At 32.4% G+C, this 22,408-nt stretch overlaps 2 protein-coding genes across 4 annotated transcripts in view; both read left to right on the top strand.

Annotated features, from left to right (window-relative positions):
• ECI1 (delta(3), delta(2)-enoyl CoA isomerase 1) overlaps nt 1–972 on the top strand; it is a 1,623-nt gene extending 651 nt beyond the window's left edge. Inside the window, exons 2-3 of the mRNA XM_021440407.2 lie at nt 4–430; nt 531–972. Of these exons, the coding sequence (XP_021296082.2) occupies nt 4–430; nt 531–819 (716 nt within the window). The 3' untranslated portion in view covers nt 820–972. The remainder of the gene's footprint in view (nt 1–3; nt 431–530) is intronic.
• Nucleotides 973–9,690: 8,718 nt separating this feature from the next.
• On the top strand, nt 9,691–22,363 carry LOC110424889 (uncharacterized). Of its 3 annotated transcripts, none has more exons than XM_021439588.2 (19): nt 9,691–10,173; nt 10,989–11,068; nt 11,836–11,886; nt 12,190–12,720; nt 12,886–13,143; nt 13,611–13,676; nt 14,127–14,306; nt 14,943–14,994; nt 15,083–15,364; nt 15,530–15,640; nt 16,709–16,900; nt 17,368–17,643; nt 17,970–18,593; nt 19,357–19,862; nt 19,957–20,017; nt 20,176–20,244; nt 20,812–21,254; nt 21,375–21,472; nt 21,776–22,363. In XM_021439588.2, exons 1-17 carry the CDS (start codon nt 9,922–9,924, stop codon nt 20,884–20,886), a joined length of 3,666 nt encoding a protein of 1,221 aa, XP_021295263.1. In that variant the 5' UTR covers nt 9,691–9,921; the 3' UTR covers nt 20,887–21,254; nt 21,375–21,472; nt 21,776–22,363. The 3 variants fall into 3 exon arrangements, with proteins under 3 accessions (XP_021295263.1, XP_021295261.1, XP_021295262.1); XM_021439586.2 differs by having other exon boundaries at nt 12,883–13,143; XM_021439587.2 differs by having other exon boundaries at nt 12,883–13,143; nt 20,812–21,268.
• Nucleotides 22,364–22,408: the final 45 nt, after the last annotated feature.

Raw genomic sequence — 22,408 nt, 5'->3', positions numbered from 1 at the left:
TAGAGAAGAAAGGTAACTTGTTCATTTTAACTTTGACCGGTGAAGACGAGCACCGTTTAAACCCGACCAGAATCGATGCAATCCGTTCAGCACTGAACCAAATTCGATCCGACTCCGCCTCCCACTCTGGTTCGGTTCTCATCACCACCGCTCAAGGGAAGTTTTTCTCCAATGGCTATGATCTCGCCTGGGCTGGCTCTTCACCAGACAAGATTCGTCTGATGTCTTCCAAGCTCCGAGCACTCGTTGCTGACTTAATCTCTTTTCCTATGCCTACCATCGCCGCCGTCACCGGCCATGCCTGCGCCGGCGGATTCATTTTGGCTTTTAGCCATGATTGTGTTGTTATGAGAAAAGCTCGAGGGTTTTTGTACATGAGTGAAATGGACATCGGACTTAAGATTCCTGCTTGGTTCATGGCCCTTATAAGGTGATTCTCCACTTCAAGAACTTTTTTCACCCTTATACGTATATCTCCAATGAATATTATTATATTTATATATTTTTTATTTTATTTTATTAATCATTAGTTGCAAGATCGGTGACCCTGTGCTACGACGCGACGTGGTGTTGAAAGCGAAGAAGCTGACGGCGGAGCAAGGAGTGAAGAGGGGGATCGTCGATGCGGCATATGATTCCGCGGAGGAGACAGTGAAAGGAGCGATTGAATTGGGAGAAAAATTAGCTCAAAAAGGATGGAACGGACAAGTTTATAGTGAAAATAGGAAACAGCTTTATAAAGAGATTTTGAATCAGCTTGGTGTCGATGAAACCACCGATGATTTGAACAAAATTGCAATTGCATCCTCTAAAATGTAGCGAAATCTCGAATGCGGTTAGAGAAATTAAAGAAATATTTGTAATAATTTAAGATTAAGTTTAATTAAAGTTTGTATTCATAGTTGACAAAAATTTATTTTTCGTGATTTAAGATAAATTTAGATATGTAAACAAATGAAAAGAATTAATGTGTATTAATGAAGCAAGAATATGTTTAAAAATGAATTAATGAAATGAATGTTTGGGAATTCAAAATAATTAATGGTTGGGTCAAAATTGGCAAAATAAAAAAAAAAATTGATTGGCTTTTTCTATCCTTGAATGAAATGCCTAACAATGATATTAATATATATCTACAGTTTGTAAAATCTATATTATATAATAAAGATGAGTTCAAATGGGCGTAATTGAGTACCACGTGGCACTTAACTAAGAAAGAAAGGCTTTTTTGTAGTTTTTTATTCTGTCGAGTGCTTTGTGGTCTTTTTCCTTGATTTGGTTGTTCAGAAACTTCATTTTTCCTCTTTTGTTTTTCTCTTTCTTTTGGCTTTTGCTTATAAGGATAATTGGTTGACAAATGGTGGCCTTAATTGAGTGACACGTGGTACTCAGTTGAGAAGAAAGGGAGCTGGGTGAAGAGTTGAAAGGTCTTTTTGTAGTTTTTTATTCTGTCGAGGGTTTTGTGTTCTTTTCCCTTGGTTTGGCTGTGCAGAAACTTCTCTTTTCCTCTTTAGTTTTTCTCTCATTATTTCTTTCGATCGTTGCTTTTCTTTTCTCTTTCTCTACAGCTTTTGGTCCTCTTTTTTCTTTTTATTTGGTTTTTACAAACTATATTATAGATTTCGCTTTTGCACATTGTTGTTGTTAGTATTGATAGTTCTTTAATTTCTTTTTGGGTGAGTTCATGTTTAATTCTTTTTTTGTTCTTTGCTTGCTCCTTAGTGTTGCTAAAAGTATTTGTGCTTTTATCTTTTTGATTCATGTTTGGGTTTACTGGAGTTTGTTTAATTGTTTGTATTTATTCTGTTATTTTGTTTTTTCTCTCTAAGCTCTTGGCATTGGTCCTATTATATGTAGCTTTTTAACGGGTGCTTTGCATTGTTCATGTTTGGGTTTGTTTGAATTCGTTTAATTTTTAATATTCATTCTTGACAAAAGTTAGATTTTTAATGGATTTATCCTTCTCAAGTTATATTTAATTTGCGCCTCTCAATTTATTTAATATTTAAGTGTCATTAATGAGATTAATATTTTTTTTTTGTTTCTCTTTCTTTCGCAACTTTTCCAGTTGAAGTTAGTTTTTGTAGTTGTTTATTGGACATAGATTGGATTTGTTTTGATACTTTTATCTTATTTTTATATTATTTGATTTATTTAACACTTTTTTCAATTTTGAAAAATAGTTTATTATATTATTATTTTGTCAGATTATCTCATAATATTGTTATACTGCTTTATTCATGGTGCTTTTAGCTATTATCTTTTTTGGCTTAGCACTTTTACTTTTTATTGTTTATAGTAATTAATAACCTCTCATTTCAAGAAATAATAAATCAATGTTTAATTTTCTTATTTACGATCCAAATACTATTGAATGAAATAGTTCCCTACCTTTATCTTCGTAATCTTGCTAATTGAAAGGCAGGGTAAACATTCCCCTTTGTTTTTTACTAGGAATTCAAACTCTATCAAAGCTATTTATTAAACATAAGACAAGTAATCTATATTATTGCAATCCAACTAGATAATCTGGGATAGAGCTCAAAAAGAAGTAGATAATCTAGTCTTAAAATTTTGGGTTGTATTCATTTGACTTATTAACCATCCATTGATTGCAATGGACCTTAATTTGTGGCATCTTCCTCACTTTAGTGCAAGGATTGATAAATTTTTTATCTGAATCATAGCTCTAAGCCTCGCCCATAATAGACCAACCATCCTGTAATCATAAATAGTATTGCATCCATCATATGATTTGATATTTAAATCATTTTAACATTTCATATTTAACAAATTTTTAATTAGTAATTGCTATTTTATGTGCCTTCTTATATGTTCTTTTATTTGTTGGTTAATAATAAATCAATGTTTAATTTTCTTTTTTACAATCTAAGTACTATTGAATGAAAATTTACTCGACATTATTTCAATTTATTTGACTTTATCTGTTCTTTTTATTTGTAGGTTACTTTTTATTTTTTGACTTTTTAACTCCATGATGGATGGTGTTAATCAAGCGAGAGAAAATAAATTTAAAAGAAGACAAATATTAAGAGCTAGAAGACTTAGTGGGTGAAGGAAATATGTCACAAATATTATGTCAGTATGTATGAGAAGTGGGTGCAGTTCAATTACAAATTATGACAATCTTAATCAATGAAATCCAATTGTGAATGCAGTTAATCTTTAGTCCCAAACTACACATTTTCTGCAAAACATATATACATTTAATCTTGTTGATGTACCAGTTTGAAAGCATGTGTTGGTACATTCTACTATGGACACTGAAGGTTCATAATCTTCTTCTGCATTTGATCTTTTAGTAAGCAGTAGTTACTATTTTGCTGATCATTTGTCATCTAATATTATACATACCGTGAGTGATTTAACAAATACCTGTGATGATAATATTGATGGTAACTGAATTTATTTTTTAGCTTCAGGTTTTGCATGTTCAAGTCTATTTATTATTCCATTGGAATTACGATGACTCACACATTTAATCTAAATTATTATTAAAAATAAAAGCTAATGTTAAAGATCTTAGTTCTGACATAAATTATGAACGATTGGGATGACAACCGACCAAAAATAAAACGATTACAACTCACTTAAGTTAATAAAATTATATCAATACATGCAAATTATGCAATTTTACATTATTATATTGATTTTTTATTTAACAACTTGTTTTGATTGCAAATTTATCTAATAGGAAAATGGTATTTGCCTTTCACGTTTGGTGCCCTTAGCTATATTTGCCTTTTTTTGTGGTGCTTACATGTGTTATGAATAAAGAGTTGGTGTAACAAGGGAAACTAAAAACTCAACTTTCACTCTTTGTTGTTAATAAGGTACAGTAAAGATTCCTCCTTTTAAATCTATCATGTCCTTCTTAGATAATTTACTTACAAATAATAGAGATAATAAGGCTACTAAATTCAAAGAAAACATAAGAATATATAATTTTATATTTCAGCTTGCATCATTGGGATGTAAAATTGATAATTCAATGAATAATGAACAACATCCTTATGTTTTTAGGATAAATGGACAAAATCATCATAAAATAAGGGTCTTTGCTTTCAATAATAGGAAATATACCTTAGTTTGCTCAAGTATACATTAATGATACAGAAAATGAAATTTTAAATAGAATGAAAATTTTTTATACTGAATCAAACAATACCATCACTAATATATACATAGTTTAAGATTTGATGAAGATGCTTAATGAGAATAATGAAATTGTCAAGGTTTTTGGATTAGCTAGAGACAGATTAAGAACATCAAATTATGCGCCTGTTTGTCTCAAGCTTATAAGATCTCGAAGTAATAGAGAACCAAATTATGTACCACCAAGTTGTTCTAAAATAGTTGGACTAATAGTGAGAGACATAGGAGAATATGATGGATGTCAAGATATTATAGTTGATCAGATTTGTCAAGGGCTTAAACGCATAAGTGAATTGCATTCTTCATTTATGGCCATGCAATATCCATTTTTATTTCCTTATGGTGAAGATGGGTACACAATTAATATAAGTTATGTTTATTCTTTAAGAAGAGAGAAAGCTAAGCGAAAAACTATGACCATGCGAGAATATTATTGTTATATAATCTAACAACATCTGATTATACAAAATACGTTATTAAAAAGAGGCAGGCTTTTTCAATAATTTTTTGTTGATGCATTTACTGCTATAGAAGAGGAAATGTTACAATACATAAGAAATAATTAAAAAGAATTAAAATTTGAGCTATATAAATGTTTAAGAGATATATTTGCAAGTGTAGATGTTAATGCAACCTCAATTGATAAGCAAGTCATTTTGCTTGTAACTTTCACTAGTGGTCCAAGATATTTACTCTAGAACTATCAAGATGCGATGGTTATCTGTAGTTATTGTGGTTAACTTGATCTATTTATTACATTTACTTGCAACGGATAGTGGATTGAAATTTGAGAAACATTAAGCTTAATACTACACCAAAAAACAAAAAACAGGCCAACATAACTTCATGGATCTTCAGGCTTAAAATTCATTATTTTATGAAAAATCTTATGAAAAATCATCATCTGGGACTAGTTATTGCTGATAAGATAGTTATTCTACATTCACAAGATTTATTTATAACATATTAATTATTGATGATTTTATATATGTAAAGATTTAGATGTTGATACATACTTAAACATTTTTTTTCCAACAACTACATACACGATTGAATTCCAAAAGTAAAGATTATCTCATGTACACATTCTTCTTTGGTTAGATGCAAATCATAAATGTTCATCTGCTGATGATATTGATAGAATCATATCAACTGAATTTCAAAACAAAGAATTAGATCCAATGGCATATAAGGTTGTCGTAGATTTTATGGTACACGAACCATGTGATTTTGCAAATCCTAAATCTTTCTGTATGAGTAAAGGCTACTGTTCAAAATTCTACCTAAAACAATTCTAATCTACTTCCATAATTAGTGAGGACGGATTTCTAATATATAGAAAAAGACATATTCAAAATAACATGGTATTAAAAAATGACATATAATTAGACAATATATTTGTTGTTCTTAGTAATGTTGATCTGGTTATTAAATACCAAACTCATGTTAACATTGAAGTTTGTAGTTGATTTAGAGCTTAAACACCATATAGAACACGAGTTGTTTTGGAAAGTACTAACTCAACTACAAAGCATGATCGACAAAGCAAGTATAAATGAAATTGATGAAATCAAAACATATTTGACTGCAAATATTTATTAGCATATGAAGCATGTTGGAGAATTTTTAGTTTTCCAATATACCATCGAAAACCTATTGTTTAAATATTAACAATCCATTTATCCAAATGAGCAAAACATAATTTTTCATGATCATGATAAATTATCTAGAATAATTCATAAACCTGATGTTACAAAGACTACGTTTATAAAATGGATGATTTATAATGTAATGAATGAATATGGTAGACATTTAATTTATGTTGATTTTCCAACAGAATTTATGTGATATAAAAAAGAAATGAGATGGCAAAAAAAAAAAACAACAAGGAAGATGTATCAGAAGAATAAATTATGTACATCCTGCAGTTGGAGAGCTATATAATATGCGTATGTTTTTAAATGTTATCAAAAGAGCTACTAGCTATGAACGCATTAGAACAATTAATGGTATCACATATCAAACGTATCAAATAGTGCGTCAAGCATTAAGATTATTAGAAAATGACCAATAATGGAATGTTGCTTTGTTATAAGTTTCCGAATGGGCTTCAAGTGAGCAACTAAGACAACCATTTGTTGTTATAATAATGTTTTGTCAAGTAATAGATCTATTAATATTCTGGGAAAGTAGCTTGAAATTATTTTCAGATGACATAGAATATAGGTTGAAACATGCATTTGGATGTTTAGAATATTCAATTCTAAGAGATCATTTGAAGAATCATATCTTAATTGCTCTCAAATATATTTTTCAATAAAAATTCTAGTTCTTTAGCTGACTTTATATTACCCATGCCAATAGAAAAAAATTTACATAAACAGAAATTCGATTGATTCATGAAGAAATGAATTATAACTTAGTTGAGCTTCAGCAATTACACTTTCAATTAGTCTTACAATTAAATCATGAGCAAATGGAAATTTATTGGTGTGTTTGACAATCAATTGATAATGAAGGACACATGATATTCGTTTATGGCTATTGGTCCCAAAAGGTATGCTGGTTGGGAGTAAATAGTACTTAAAAAATATTTTTGAGGATAGTTCTTGAAATTTAAAATTCGTTGGGAAAACTTGAGATAGATGGTTTAAAAACTTGTTGAGGTTAACGAGCACCAAGTAAAGAAAGGTTAAGAAAAGTGGATAAAACATAATATTTATAGTGATTCAGTCCATCTTATCTACATTCATTACCTTGATCTTCTTAATCAAGGATTTTCAATCAAATTTCACTAGAACCAGTGAAATTAACAACTTCTATCAAACTTTTAAACCCAAACTCCAACACTTTTGCAACAAGTCCTAAGCTTACCTTAACCTAGACTACCCCTTAGAGTGTCTCACACACTCTAAGTAAACAAGAAATAGAAGATAAAAAGAGATACAAATGATCGTGTAATTGATCTAAGTTGTACAAGTTTCAACACAAACACTTTCATAAAAATAAGAGTGGAATACAAGTGTTAAGAGAAGGTTTTTAGATGTTTTAAGCTCAAAATCACTCTTGGTGCTTTTTTATATGATTTTTCACTGTTAAAGAGTTTTTACATACTTAGAAGACTGATTCTAACCATTAGAGATAGTTTCTGGTTATTACTAGCCGTTATTTTATCTTTTAATGACTCATTTCAAATAGGTAGACAATAATTTCCAATTAGATTATGTTATAATATAACTATTAATAAAAGTCAAGATCAAACACTCAATAAAGTGGGTTTATATTTACCTAAACTAGTTTTCACATATAGTTAATTATATGTTGCTCTTTCAATAGTTACTTCATGTCAAGGATTGAAAATTTTAGTCACAAATGATGATGAACAACTTTTAAATGAGACAATAAATATCGTATACAAACAAATATTTGATAATTTACCTTCAGGTATATACTATAACTTCTTTACATTTTTTTTCCTTTATTTCAATGCATTTGTTTCAATTAATCTAAACCTCAATAACAATTTGCCATTTTCTTACAACAGCATGATCCACCATATAAATGAAGCGTTGTCTTTTCTATACTTATTGGACAATAAAATGAATTGAATATGAAAGTGTTACGCATTTATCAACTAACTTCTTCACAATCAAAAATATTACTAAGCTATGACTTTTAAGTTGTTCAAACATAAGTAAATAATTTTCCTTATGCAATACAATCCCCACAAGTTTTTCAATATAGCATACTTTACCTCTTTTTTCATAATTGATAGCATATTATATCATTTACCATACACATTGAATATTACACTCTTCCTAATCATTGATATATACTTTAATGTTAATTATTTAGTTAGTTGTGTTGTTTTGATAACATCAACTACATAATTAAAGTTAATGAGTTAATAATTTATTCAACTATATTCTTTTAACAATATCAAATAGATAATTAAACTTTTATTCAAACTAATGATAAGCTTTATATAATATTTCGAACAATACTCACAGAATAATGATTTCTTATCACAACACGCGGGAAGCACTCTAATAGTACTAAAATTTAGGATATCCAACGGGGCCATTTGAAGAGTTCAAAGTTATGGGTAGATTGATGTAATTGTTGTCACATTGAAGTCATCAAAATAATAAAAAAATACATAAATTTCAAAAGGATTTTTTCTTCATTATTATAAAAAGAATTGTACTATAGTATAACTTTTATAAATTAATATTCGATAAAGTTAAAATATCGATTAAATAATATTTCAAAAGTTAAGTGATTTTTATAATATATATTTATAGATAAAAAAGAAAAGAAGAAAAGAAGAAAAGAAGAGCATAATGCTTAAAAAATTTTCTAAATTATTCAAAGGCATTTAAGTAAGTTTTAATTTTTTATTACGTTTAATAAAATCTTTGTATTTTTTATTATAAATTAAATAGATATTTATTATTAATAGTTGATTAATTGTCATTAATTAAAATTTTACTTATCTTTTTACATTTATGTGACATTAATGTAAATAGTAAAAAATATCATATGATCATATCATCATATCATATCAATATGTCACATCATCATCTATCATTATATATCAACATATCATGTAATATAAAAATAATAAGTAACATTTTGATTAATAACAATTAATCAATCGTTAATAATAAAAATCTATTTGTTTCAACATAAAATTATAAAGATTGAACGTAATAAATGAAGGCATAATCTCTACAAAAAAACCCTAAACTATTATTAAAATAAACCTTTATACTTTTATTTTAAGTCAAATAAATTTTTATATTTTTAATTTACATCAAATACGTTTTATGATTAATAATTGATTTAGTTAAAATATTATTTGTTATTTTATGTAATGTGGTATTGACATGACATGTTGATGTTATCTTGTATAATGACGTAACATATTGATGTTTCTAACCAAAAAATAAAAAGAGATATTTTATCTAATAATAATTAGTTAATTATTAATTAACTTATATGATACAAAATAAAAATATAAGGATGTGATTAAACATAAAAAAAAATGATTTATTTGAATTTTTTGAATGATTTAAGGGTTTTTTTATATTATGCCACAAATAAAAATGATTTCTATAAAATTTTTTAAAATAGGTCACAATGTTTTTAAATATTATGTCATAAAAAGACAAGAAAAAAAAGAAAAGGGCAAAAAAAATACACTAAAAAAAATCTGATTAATCTATAGTTCTATAATAGTATAAGGATTGAAATCATACTTTTTCCCTTTTTTTTTTTACCTTAATGTGTGTGATAATAAAAATCCTTAGTTCTCCAATTTACCTTTTTATTATAAAAGTTCATAATCCATAAAAAAAAAAAGGAAAAATGAAATTCCTTATTTGCCCTTAAGGTTATCGCAAATCTCGTTTTCCCGTTTCATTTTCAATTAGTTAACACTTTAATTTCCCCAACTTAATTACTTGAAAAAAATAATAAAAAAGGGGTTGCCAGCTAATAATACCCCATAAAACCACGCTTATACTTACAGCTATTACTCACTTCCTTAGCGGAGCTTTAAGAAATTCCATGTCTCTCTCTCTTCTTTTCTCTGTTCAAATGTAGAAATTAACCCCAAAAAGAGAAAAAGGAAAAACACTGAATCAAGAAAAAAGCTTCAGTCAATATTGGAATAATTTTTTTAAAAAATTGGAGTTTAGTTCAGCGACGGTTGTACGTGGATTTGGTGCGAATAAAATTCCGATGACAACGACTTTCAGTCCGGGTCGGAGCCCGGGGAGTTCGAGGCTTCAGTTAGGAGCAGCCAGTGGAGTGTCGAGGCTTAGATCTTCGTCGCTTAAGAAGCCGCCGGAGCCTTTGCGTAGGGCAGTGGCGGATTGTCTCTCGTCCTCGTCGTCTTCTTTTTTGTCGCCGGCGACGGTGGCTGGAGGAGTTAGCTCGTATCATCATGGGAGTCCTTCTTTGGTTTTATCTGAAGCTTCTAGGACGCTTCGGGTTCGTAATTTTGGTTGGATTTGAATTTATTATTTGTTTTATTAATTAGATCTTGAACTTTATTGTGTATTTTTGTTTTTAATTTAATTAGGCTTTTCTGATGCTGTGTGTTATTAATGGGAGAAAAAAAAAGGAAAAGAATAGAATAGAATTAAAAAAATTTATTTAGGTGGCAAAGTGTATGGAAATTTGATTTATTGGCAGAAGGAAGAGAATTTGTTGAAAAAGAGGGCGTAAAATAGTGAAAATTGTGATTTACCTTTGTAGCTCTGCATAGTTGTTGCTTCCTGAAGATTTATTAAATTGGTGAAAGCAAAGAGTAAAAAAGAGGAAACCATATTTGATTAAAAATGAGAAAATGACTGAATTGAATTGTAACCTTTTTCATGTAAAAGGAAAACTATGCATTTTGTTATTTGCAAATCTTAGATGTCAAATTTTAGTCCTTCACTGTTTTGCCTACGCAAGTGGCAAAACCAGCAACAAGATGCAGCTTAAGTGATTTACTTGCTAATTTTTGCCTTTCCCGGATTTCCTGTGAGGAAGTATCTGATACATTTTCTTCATGTTAACAATGGTTTGATCGTTTCTGTATTATCCTTTCTAAGACTGCTAGATTTACTCTTATGTATGGTTTCAAATGTTATGTGATTTCAAGGTAAGAAAAAATATTTGAATTACTATATTTTTGGAGGGTTTTTTTTTTATTTCTTTTAATATCTATCTTGTAGTATTTGACCTTCCTTTTTACTTCACCTGTGCAATTGGTATTTGAACCTTATAAGATCAGAATACCTCATATTCAACAATGGCAGGACTATCTGGCAGCACCCTCAACAACTGACCAGGCTTACATTGTTATCTTAGAGCATACAATTGCAGAGAGAGAACGCAGGTAATTTTATTATCTTTGAACAACCATTTTTTTTATGTCGTAGTCATTATAATTGATCCCCACTCCACTCAGTGCTCTGCTAATTCATCATAGGTTAGTGCAATTATTATTTGTATCCTACAATTTATCAATCATTCTATGTAAAATTATGGATGCTCTAAATTAGAAAAGTTTCAGAAAGAGACAGCGTTGTTGACATGTTTGGGTGGTAAATGGATTGGAGATGTAAATTTAAGTGATTTAGAGATAATGCTGATTGCTGATAAATGAGAGTGTTGTGGTAACTTAAATAATTTGCACAAGTAAGAGGCTGAAATGAAACTTTGTTGATTTGTTGAAGGCTAATCTGCTTCATCCATATGAGAAATGTGTTGACACCAAATTTATGCAATGAGTCTTAGTTGAACACATGTCTTGTGTAACTTCATCTAGAAACACCTACAAGTTATGTTTGAATGAAGTACCTGGAAATTCCATAGAAATGACCACAAAAGGATATACTGTTTATTGCAAGAATACTTAAATAATTTATGGGAATATAGTATTGCAATAAAAAAAATGTAAAGAAGAAATGATACACTATTATCATAAATCATTGTTTCCAGTTTCATAATTTGTTTTACAGTGAAATAATTTGATTATTATTGTTTTTAAATGCACAATTTACTTAACTTAGTTAATTGTTTTTTCTTTTACTTTAAGCATTTCTTAGCATAGTGCTTGTACTATTTTCTTCTTTGCTGCTAATGTGCTATAATTTGTGCCAGCCCAGCTGTAGTTGGAAGGTGTGTGGCTCTCCTGAAGCGATACCTTTTACGGTACGTTGTTCTTCTGCACACTTGTATTTTTATTAGTTCTCATTTTATGTAGAATGGGAAAGTGTTTGACTCTAAGTTGGTTCTAGAATATGATATATGAACCAGAATTGAACAGCTACCAAGTGCTCAGACAATTAGGTTGCCCTAATAATTTATTCATTGTAAAAATAGGATCTGCTGTGGTTTCTATCCAGTTTTAGACTGACTGGAAAGATTTATCAAGACCATAGGTTCCAATATTCATAGGTTCTATCTTATATTGTTCTATTTTTAGGATTTCATTGTATGTTCCATTTGCTGCAGATATAAGCCCAGCGAGGAGACATTGCTGCAAATAGATCGGTTTTGTGTTAACATCATTGCTGAATGTGACAATAGCCCAAATAGAAGATTGTCACCATGGTCACAATCATTAAATCAACAATCTGGTTCATCGACAACATCAACATCATCGGCAAGTGCTTCTCCTTCGTTGCCTGTATCTAGTTTTGCTTCTGTGGCACTTGTAAAGTCATTGAATTATGTGAGATCCCTAGTGGCTCAATATATTCCAAAGCGGTCATTCCAGCCAGCAGCTTTTGCTGGAGCAACCTTGGCATCAAGACAATTGCTTCCTACGTTGTCATCTTTGTTGAGTAGATCCTTCAATTCCCAGCTATGCCCTGTGAATGGTGGAGAATCTTCAGAGAAGAAAGATGCTTCAACTTTATCTGTTTCAAACTTGTTAAACATTGAGGAAGCTGATGGATTAGAGAATCCTGAATACATTGCGAATGATGTTTTAAAATGGCGCTGGCTTGGGGATCATCCGTCATCATTATTATTTTCTGAAAGGTAATTGATTTTGCCTATACCTTTAAAGTGTTGAAATAGTTTGTGTTGGTACTATTTACTTCGTTTCTAAGCCTCTGGTATGTTTGGTTGTTAATACTGTACTTCCATGTGTTTGTTCCTTCTAAAACAAATTAATGCTTGAAAAGTTTTATATTCTAAAAGCAGTGACCGATCTGTGAATGTTCAAGACATGAGAAGACGTAATTTCTTGGAAGTAGGAGCAGCTGCTCTACTTGTTGGAGACATGGAAGCTAAAATGAAGGGCCAGCCCTGGAAATATTTTGGCACTGCTGATATGCCTTATCTTGATCAACTGTTACAGCCCTCATCAGTCACAACAATTGCCAAGTCTGCCTCTGCTCGCTCCCACTTGAGAGCAATAACAGCATTGAAACGCAGTAAAGGAGGACCTCGCAAAATTTGGTATGCTCTTCATTACCCTTGGATTATTGCTTTGATGGCTTATTTTTAGTCTCACTTACCATTAGAGTATTCCCGCTATGCATATGAATCCTATCTATTTGTTATTCTCACAAGTGTGACTTTTATGGTTTTGCTATATAAAACAATGTATGATATTGCCCTTTTGATGGCTGTTAGAGGTGGTGGACTGGTAGCTTTAAGGCAGTGGTTTCAGGATACCCTGGAATTCATGTTTATTGTTAAGAGTCTGGTAGCTGTGAGGTTCTGTTTGTTTAATATCAAATCTTGGAACTATGACTCTTAAGAATCTGGCTATTTTAAAAATGAGGATGTTTTTTTGCTGGCATAATTAGTAAGGTAGAAACTGTTGAGTTTAAGACAAAAGTAGTTATGCATAATTTAAGCCTTAATTTTGATATAAAGTTATATAATTACAATTTGGAGTCTTGCATTTGATATATCTGTAGGGATGATTCCCCAGCGAGCACATTCTGCCCACGTGCCCGGCCACTTTTCCAGTATCGTCACTACAGGTGTGCATTTTGAGATCCTTCACTTTATTGTACCACTGCTTTTGTAACTTGTTAGCAAATGAATTTTGCTTCTCATGTTAGTTTACTAGGTTTCGGGATTAAATAGGGGAGCTTTTTTTTCCCTGTTGTTAGCAAATACTCCATCTTTAATTTGATGACAATCATACTGTTGAATTGAATATGAAGCATTAACAAACAGCCACTGATTTTGATTTATATAATTGTTCTTTAGCATCATTATGTATGGCTGGGTGTTGTTTTTCTTTTTTTTTGAAAATCTGGCTGGGTGTATTTTGTGTATATTACACATAGCTTCCTGTTTTGAAGTGCACAGTGATGGAATTTATTTTGAAGTGCAGTTTCATTTGCAACATTGATTGGCTGGCAAAGTGGTTGAGTGTATGTGTACAGTTGTTTTTTTGTCTCATCACATACTTTTGTGTGCATCAGTGAACAACAGCCATTGCGATTAAATCCTGCTGAGGTATGCGAGGTTATTGCTGCTGTCTGCTCTGAGACATCTTCGACAAATACCAATACCATGACAGTATCATCTAGATTAAGTAATAACAGTGGAAAGCCGTCCATGGATGTGGCTGTGAGCGTCCTTATTAAGCTGGTTATTGACATGTATGTTTCTGTTTTCTTCTTTTCGTGGACCTCTTTTGTTCTTTATCATATACCTTATGTTTAAACTTTTTTCCCTCTCCATTTGTAGACGCATTATTGATGCTATAATAATAGTAGTATCGAGTACTTGATGCATATTAAACCTGGTTGATTGATATATGCATAAGTTAAGTCCAAATCATCCTTGTAAAAGGGTGAAAATTTTTCTTCTTTTTTCTTTTTTAATCCTGCAATCCTTAATATATAGCATTATGATGCTCTTGGAATACTTTACATCTTCTCGAATTCATTGCTATTTAAATAATTTATCTGAGCAACAATTTATATTACCCTTTTAAGTATCTGAAGTCCACATCCCCTTGATCATGTTGCAGCGACATTTTGAATTGTTATTTCTTTTTTCTAGATGGAAATCTGAGCCATATACTTCTTATCAAATTATTAAATAGTATTACAGGAGTGAGTTATTCATTTTACCAGGTGGTTGATCCGGAATTTCACAATATAATTGCTTGTGTTTAGAATCCCGTGATTGACTTTGTTTCATTTTTGTCCTTTGCTTGTTTTGTTGTTCTAAATTTCACATCAGCTGATGACTATTGGTATGGAGGGGTCCCTGAAAATTCTGTTTTGTAGGTATGTCTTGGATTCTGGAACTGCTGCTCCTCTCACTCTGTCTATGCTTGAGGTTTTGCATCAATTACATATCAATTCTTTATTACTTAAGCATTTTGAAAGCGTCTTTTAATTATTACCTCTTTGGAACTTTCTTACAGGAGATGCTTAGTTCCCCAAGAACAGCTTGTAGGGTGCGTGCTTTTGATTTAATTCTAAACCTTGCTGTCCATGCTCACTTGTTGGAGCCCATGATAATTGATGATAATTCTGCAATTGAAGAAGAATATTCTCAAGAATTACTTTTAAATAGTGAAGATCAGCTTACCACAGGGATAAGGAAAATAGATTCTGCCAAGAAGTTGGGCACATCCTCAGCCATTGATAAATTTGAGTCTTGGATTTTAAACATTTTATATGAGATACTTCTTCTTCTTGTTCAGGTACAGGCAGTCCTTTAACTAAAGCTTGTGCACTTTGGCTGCTTTGATTTTATGGATGTTCAATCCATGCTTTTGTCTGTATACATTGTTATTTTTACTGTTACCATGCTATTGCATTTGTCCTGACTATTCTTTATGGTCTCATGCCTTTAATACTTGTTGCAGACTGAAGAGAAGGAAGAGTCTGTCTGGGCTTCTGCCCTAAGCTGTTTACTATATTTTGTTTGTGATAGAGGCAAAATCTGGAGAAACCGATTAAAAGGACTTGACATTAGGGTGAGTCCGTTTTCCCTGCCTAGCTACCAGTTTATGGAACTTTCCTAATAATATCATATTGTTATTCACTTTGCTGTAACCAATGAGAGTTTTTTGTGGAGTAAACTTGATCTAGGTTGTGAAATTTGGAAGTTTCACTTCTTGTGTGTGCAATTTTGTGTTAAAATTTTTTAAATACCTGTACTCTAAAAGTGGCAGCATTGACCTTAAATATCTAAATGAAAAAAAATGAGACACTCCAGTAGACTCACTGGCCTCCCAATTGATTAAATAGCAATTTTGCTTCTACCAATCTAAAATCTGTGAGGCACACATTAGCAGTGCCAAGTGCCTCACAACAAAGTGCACACTGTGCTTAGAATTACTATCTACAACCAACCAATGTAAAATGTACTCCTAGCACTACAATTCCTCTGAATAATCTTGATGCCGTTTTACGTGGGATCATGCTTGGAGCAATTGTTTCTATTCAGTACTCATAGAAGGATTACAAAACTGAAGGCTGGTAGGATCTGCTGGATAAGTGATTCATTTCTAGCCATCTAGGTTCTGAGAATTATTTCATATCCTTCACTAGAAAGAGAATCTCATGTTTTATTGGAAAATCGTATATGTTGAAAGAAATTATTAACGCTAATTTTCACTTCTTCTTTTTTTTTTGCATTATGCACCCTCTGCATAATTTGTTGGTGGAATTTGCTCAATATGCTATTTGATTCTAGCTTTATAGGTTCTGAGATTATAGGGATGGGTATTTGGTTTGCCTCATTTGAAAGAGACTCTCATGGTGTCATTGGAAAATTAAACTTGTTGCAAGAATTTATCACCCTAGTTTTCAGCTGTCTTGTGCATTATGCTCCCTCTCAACAATCTCTCTCTCAAAACTATACTCACAGTCTTGTCAATCAAAGCTGACATAAAACTTGGTTGCATTTCCTTCTGAGGAAATTTTATGACTTAATTAGATTGTTTTTTGAAATGGATCTAACTTTATCTATTGCTTCTTTGTATTATTATGGAAATAAATCTGAGTGCACTTGTGGTCTCTTTATTTGTGTTTGTCTTCAGGTTGTCAAGGCACTAATAGAGACTAGCCGGGTAAATTCCTGGGCTGAACTTGTTCATTGCAAGCTTCTTTGTATCCTAACAAACATGTTTTATCAAGTACCCAATGAATCTACTCCAGCTGCCATGAGCACAGCAAGCTTTCTTGTTGACCAGGTTGACCTGATTGGAGGAATTGATTTTATCTTCATTGAGGTATGCAAATTAGTTTGATATGGGGATGTAAAGAAATAAGATTACTTGGTCCTCTGCTGTAAGACAACATTCCTGCGACATTTGGTCTAATATTTTTATCTTTAATTAAAAAATTGATGTTCCTGAATGAAAGGAAGTATGGGCCTAACCCAATATTCAATGAGATGACAGAAGCAGTGTAGTGCAGTTGCTTAACAAACTTTGGGAAATGGGTGACTCGGTTATTAGTTTGGTTCTAAATAATGACATCTTTATGAAGTTGTTGGACCTAAGGAAGATTGATGCTAATTGAATTCTAAGTTTTCAACAATCTTTACTAAATATGGAGGTCAATTGACAAACACAAAAGCTTTTGAAATCTTAATCCTTTTTGGCGCTTCCTTTCATCATATTAATCTTTACAAAACTTATATCAATGTAGAAATCCTTTACCTTGTATGTTTACTCTTTTCATTTACCTAGTGCAGTATTCATTGTCAACCTCAAGGGAAGAAAGAAAACATCTATATTTGGTGCTTTTTGACTATGTTTTGCATCAAATAAATGAAGCATGCATATCAATGGGAGTTTCTGAGTATACTGATGATGAGATTCAACCTCTTGCTACACTGCTTGCTTTGGCTGATGCACCTGAAGCTTTTTATATCTCTGTTAAGCTGGGGGTGGAAGGCATTGGGGAACTTTTGAGAAGATCAATTTCTGCTGCATTGTCTAGATACCCTAACAGTGAGCGATTAAACACGGTAAGGTCTCGTGGATATTTTTGCCTGTGTTAGAAATGTTGGGCTAGTGGAGGTGGGGATGGTAAATCAGAAGCGGGCTGTTGATTTGGTTTTATATGATTTCACCAGTTTGATTCATTTCATAAGTGCAAGTGTATTTTTTTTATATAAAATTGAATATGAATTAGGGAAGGGAGGAAGATTCTTTCTAGCTTTGTCATGTTAAAATTGTGTCTTGCTCTCCTTATCTCTACTTACATTTTGCAGGAGTTTGCTAAAGTGGTAATCAACGGTGTGAATTGCAAGTATATCCCTGCTTTCTGATTGTCATTTGTTTTCCTTTGCAGCTGTTGCAAAATATTACAGAGAAATTGGATACAATAATAAGTTCATTTACTCATTTGGACAAAGAGTTCTTGCAACTGAAACAGATAACAAAATCCTACAAGTTCATGGATAGTATTGAGGATTCATCCCTGCGAAATGGTGTTGGAACGAAAGCAAAGCTTGCTTGGGCCATTTTACATTCTCTTCTTCATTCGGATAGAATCTCTTACCACCACAATGGATATATCTGGTTAGGAGATCTGCTTATTACTGAAATAAGTGAGTCAAGGGATGGGAGTATATGGTCTAATGTCAAGAGCTTGCAGAATAAAATTACTTATGCTGGTGTTCATGATTCCTCTGTTCCTTCCGACGTACCTTTGTCTATTTGGCTGATGTGTGGCCTTTTGAAGTCAAAGAACAACATTATTAGATGGGGCTTCCTAGTTATTCTGGAGAGGCTTCTCATGCGGTGCAAATTTTTGTTAGACGAGAGTGAAATGCAACAGTCAAGCAACAGTGATGTTGGACCTGATCATAGAGATTCACGACTCGAGAAAGCAAATGCAGTGATAGACATCATGAGCAGTGCTTTGTCCTTGGTAGCTCAAATAAATGAAACAGACCGCATGAATATTTTAAAGGTATGTTTCTTGGAGAACTCTCAAACCATCTTAGAAAATGTCTCTGATATAAAATCATCAATTTTTTATGAAAGGGAGGATGGGGTGATTTGTCTTGGATATTTCTTGGAGTAAAATGTCCGTCATACTCTTTTCTAGCTCATCTTTGACCCAATCCTGCTTGATTAGCTGATCTTCTTGTTAATATGTCACTCTTGTTTTCATTTCCTGGGAAAGAGCCCTTGAATAATTGAGGGGTGAAACGGTTTAAGCCTGGAGAACCTGGATTTGTTTTCTTAATTTTGTATATGCTACTTTTAGGCAATTACTAAATTTCAAGTTCCTAGGTCTTTAAATTACATGCAGGTGGCTTTAGTTAAGTTTTAATGATTTGGCAAGTTTCATTGTATATATTCTTCTGTTTCGATGAACTGTTGTGCTGTATCTATAATCATTGGTAACTTGTAATTCTAGAGCAAACCCTTCTTTGTTTGAGTTTTGAAGGAAAGCAGTTTAGATGGCTAGCATAAAAGATAAGATGAATGTTGTGGTTAAACTTGATGTATGGTTTTCTCTGATATGGATATATGTATTCATGTTTCCAAACAAATAGGAGATGTCACAGAAAAAATTAAATGTTTTTTGCATAAATTTTAATCATCGGGATTTGAGGATTTTCTCCACTATTTTATCCATTTTGCGTATGAAATTCTTGTGCACCATTTCCTTATGATCACTTTATACAACCTGTAACATTCACTGTTTTTTAAACTTTGGTGAGCAGATGTGTGACATTCTATTCTCTCAACTGTGCTTGAAAGTTCCCCCCTCAACTGTGATGCCATTTGGAGAAGGAATACAGCAGACTAAAGTTTTCACTCGCTCAGATGAAATTAGAAAAACTAATACTGCTGAGCGTATATCTCCACAAGCAAGCTGTCGCTGGGATGAATTAATGGAGGAAACTGATAGCAAATCAGGCTACAGTGTTAGTTGTCCTCCGATACGTGAGACAGCTTCTATGGCTGCCCTACTACTCCGAGGACAAGCCATTGTGCCAATGCAATTAGTTGCCCGTGTTCCAGCTGCTCTGTTTTATTGGCCATTGATTCAACTTGCAGGTGCAGCAGCTGACAACATTGCACTAGGGGTTGCTGTTGGAAGCAAAGGAAGAGGGAACCTTCCTGGTGCTACTTCTGATATTCGCGCAACCCTTCTTTTGCTTCTAATTGGTAAATGTACTGCAGATCCTACAGCCTTTCAGGAAGTTGGTGGAGAAGAATTTTTTAGGTGATTCTCTATTTCTTTGCTTGTTAAGAATGAACTTGACAGAAGCTTGTCTAAGGCTATGCCAAAATTTACACTTTCTTACCCTCTCCTTCAGGGAACTTTTGGATGATACTGATTCTCGGGTGGCATATTACTCTTCAGCTTTTCTATTGAAGGCAAGAAAGCTCTATTTTGTGTTTCTCTCTCTCTCTCTCTCTCCCAACTCTTGCTCTCTCTCTTTATTTTGATGTTCTTCCTGTTCCTGTTCTGTTTTCTCTCCTTTCACTTCTGGTTATGCTTTCCGCTAAGTCATTCAAGTATGGCAATTTTGCAGAGAATGATGACTGAAAAACCAGAAAAGTATCAACACATGCTACAAAAGCTTGTCTTCAAAGCTCAACAGGTAAGCAATTCCTTGATGTTCTCTATGAAGTTACTCTTTTGCAATTATGAAGTGCATACATATGAGAACAACTGATGAATGTATTCTGCATATGTGGAAGGTGATTTATATTTGAAATTCTAGATAATGGCATTTCCTCAGAACAAAACACTCCATCCATTTTCCTTGTCTAATTGGCTTTGCATCTCAAAATTTAAGGAAACAGTTAAACCTTACGTAAGAAACAATATTTGAGCAAAACTTGCTACTTGAATCGATTTCCTTGTTATGGATAGATCATTTTGGAGTGAAGCAATGACTATGCCAGTCATTTACTGTATCGCTTTGCTGTAATTTATTATATTAGTTAAGTTGCCTGTAATGTAAGGTTGGCTTATATTCTATAAGTTGACGACTTTAGTACTGTCCGTATCTAGAAGTGCTGATGGGAAAGGTTAAATTTCTTATAGTATCCTTAGTTTTCAGCATTGGATTTACATGGTTTTTTCTTCGTTCTATTTAGTAGTGCTACTTTAAGATAATATTTATTTGTTGCTGAGGTCTTTGGTCTCTGCTCCTAATCTGCAGAGTAACAACGAAAAGCTGCTTGAGAATCCATATCTTCAGATGCGTGGGATATTTCAGCTGTCAAATGATCTTTGAGCTTGGTTGTATTTGATGATTCTTCTCCACAAAGTTTAATTTACCTTCTGGCTGGAGGCACTGCAGTGATCATTAACATGACTTCTTTTGCTCATAAGTTTTCAACCCTGGCAACATTTGGCCTGAGTTTGGGAGACCATCTTGATGTATGCTTGATATTGTGAGCCTTCATAAGATAGTCTGGAATCCTAAAAGTAGTTCAGAGCAGCTAAATTATTGAATTTAGGCCAAGAGTGTGAGTTCCAAGCCTGGCTCCCTTCCAATCTAGAAAGAATTAAAATATTGAGCTATATGACATTGGATGACAGTGTAAATTCTTTGCTTGCTGCTATATATGTTTCCAGATCTGCAGTGGAGAAATAGAGAAGGTGAGACTTTCAATGTATGCTTCCCTATTTCCATCTACGAGATGAAACGCTATATGATGGGGTTTTGGGATTTTGTAGAAATGCAAGATTTGATGTTTAATTTGAAACCTTAACCTGCAGGAATGCCAGGAATAAAATGGAATGACTGGAGTATTGATTCTTCTGCCTTTTGTTCTGCTGCTGGAATATGTATATCATGGCAGTGAACATCTCTTCAGGTACTCCTATCTAATGTCAGTCACATGAAGTTACATCAGTTCATGCATATTAATTCATTTATTTCTGTGCAAATTCAATTGAATTGATCCTTCCCACCATCATATTGTGCATTAACTCCTTAACTTTGCGTTAGCTGAATAATTGTTATCAATTCCTTTGAAGATCCTTTTTACACTTGCTGAAGAGATGAACCACATTATTAAGAATAGTTGTTTTTCAAGTCAAACATATGAACCCTGAAAAGTTCTGTCATCATAACTCAAAATCATCGATTGTACTGATATTTCTTCATTTTGAAGCAGATTCTTGTGCTGGACACACCAAAGAATTTCCGGGCTACTACAGGAGACTCTTTTCTTTGTACAGAACTAGATTTTCCCGTATCTTTCCAAACTTTTTTTAGCAATTCATGAGCGCGAGTCAATGTTGGCTACTTTTTAAAGGCCATCCATAGTAGTAATAAAAAAAACCTCAAAGTTTTAACTCATAGAGGTTCATTACCTTGATCGCGATTAGAACAAAGGATCCTTTATTTTCAATAGCTAGAGCCTTCGAGGCTCTTCAATTTCCATTAATAGGGGTATCAGTTATCACCTTGGGTGTCTGTTTTTAAGGGGCATATCCAAGGTGTACCTGATAGTGTTCATTTACATTATTTTGACAGTGTAAATATTGTGAATTTGACTCTTATTTTTGGCCTGCCTCTGACTAATTGCAACTGTTGTAATATGGCTGCTGAGAATTTTGCTTCATGTATAAGTTTTGGCTGTTTGATTTTTGAGTAAAAGAAATTTTGGCTTAGCTTCTCAGACTTGTATATCTTTTTCAACTTAGCTTCATACTCTCTTTGTGTAAGATTTCTTCTTAATAAAGAAAGGAATTTTGTCTGCCATCTAAGATTCTTTTGCATAAAATATATACATTGATTTCACCTA

This window comes from Theobroma umbraticum, unplaced genomic scaffold (genome assembly GCF_002168275.2).
Source record: "Theobroma umbraticum cultivar Fairchild unplaced genomic scaffold, ASM216827v3 scaffold_81.0, whole genome shotgun sequence".
Lineage (NCBI taxonomy): Eukaryota > Viridiplantae > Streptophyta > Magnoliopsida > Malvales > Malvaceae > Theobroma > Theobroma umbraticum.
Note: the sequence above shows the minus strand (reverse complement) of the source record. Positions and strands in the feature narration are given on the sequence as shown.

Excerpts from the sequence above, each read along its gene's own strand:
- LOC110424889 (XM_021439586.2), top strand. The coding sequence starts at position 9,922 with ATGACAACGACTTTCAGTCCGGGTCGGAGCCCGGGGAGTTCGAGGCTT. Across the intron at positions 15,365-15,529 it reads TACTTCTTCTTCTTGTTCAG|ACTGAAGAGAAGGAAGAGTC; the intron begins GTACAGGCAGTC and ends TACTTGTTGCAG. Across the intron at positions 20,018-20,175 it reads CTTCAGCTTTTCTATTGAAG|AGAATGATGACTGAAAAACC; the intron begins GCAAGAAAGCTC and ends GCAATTTTGCAG.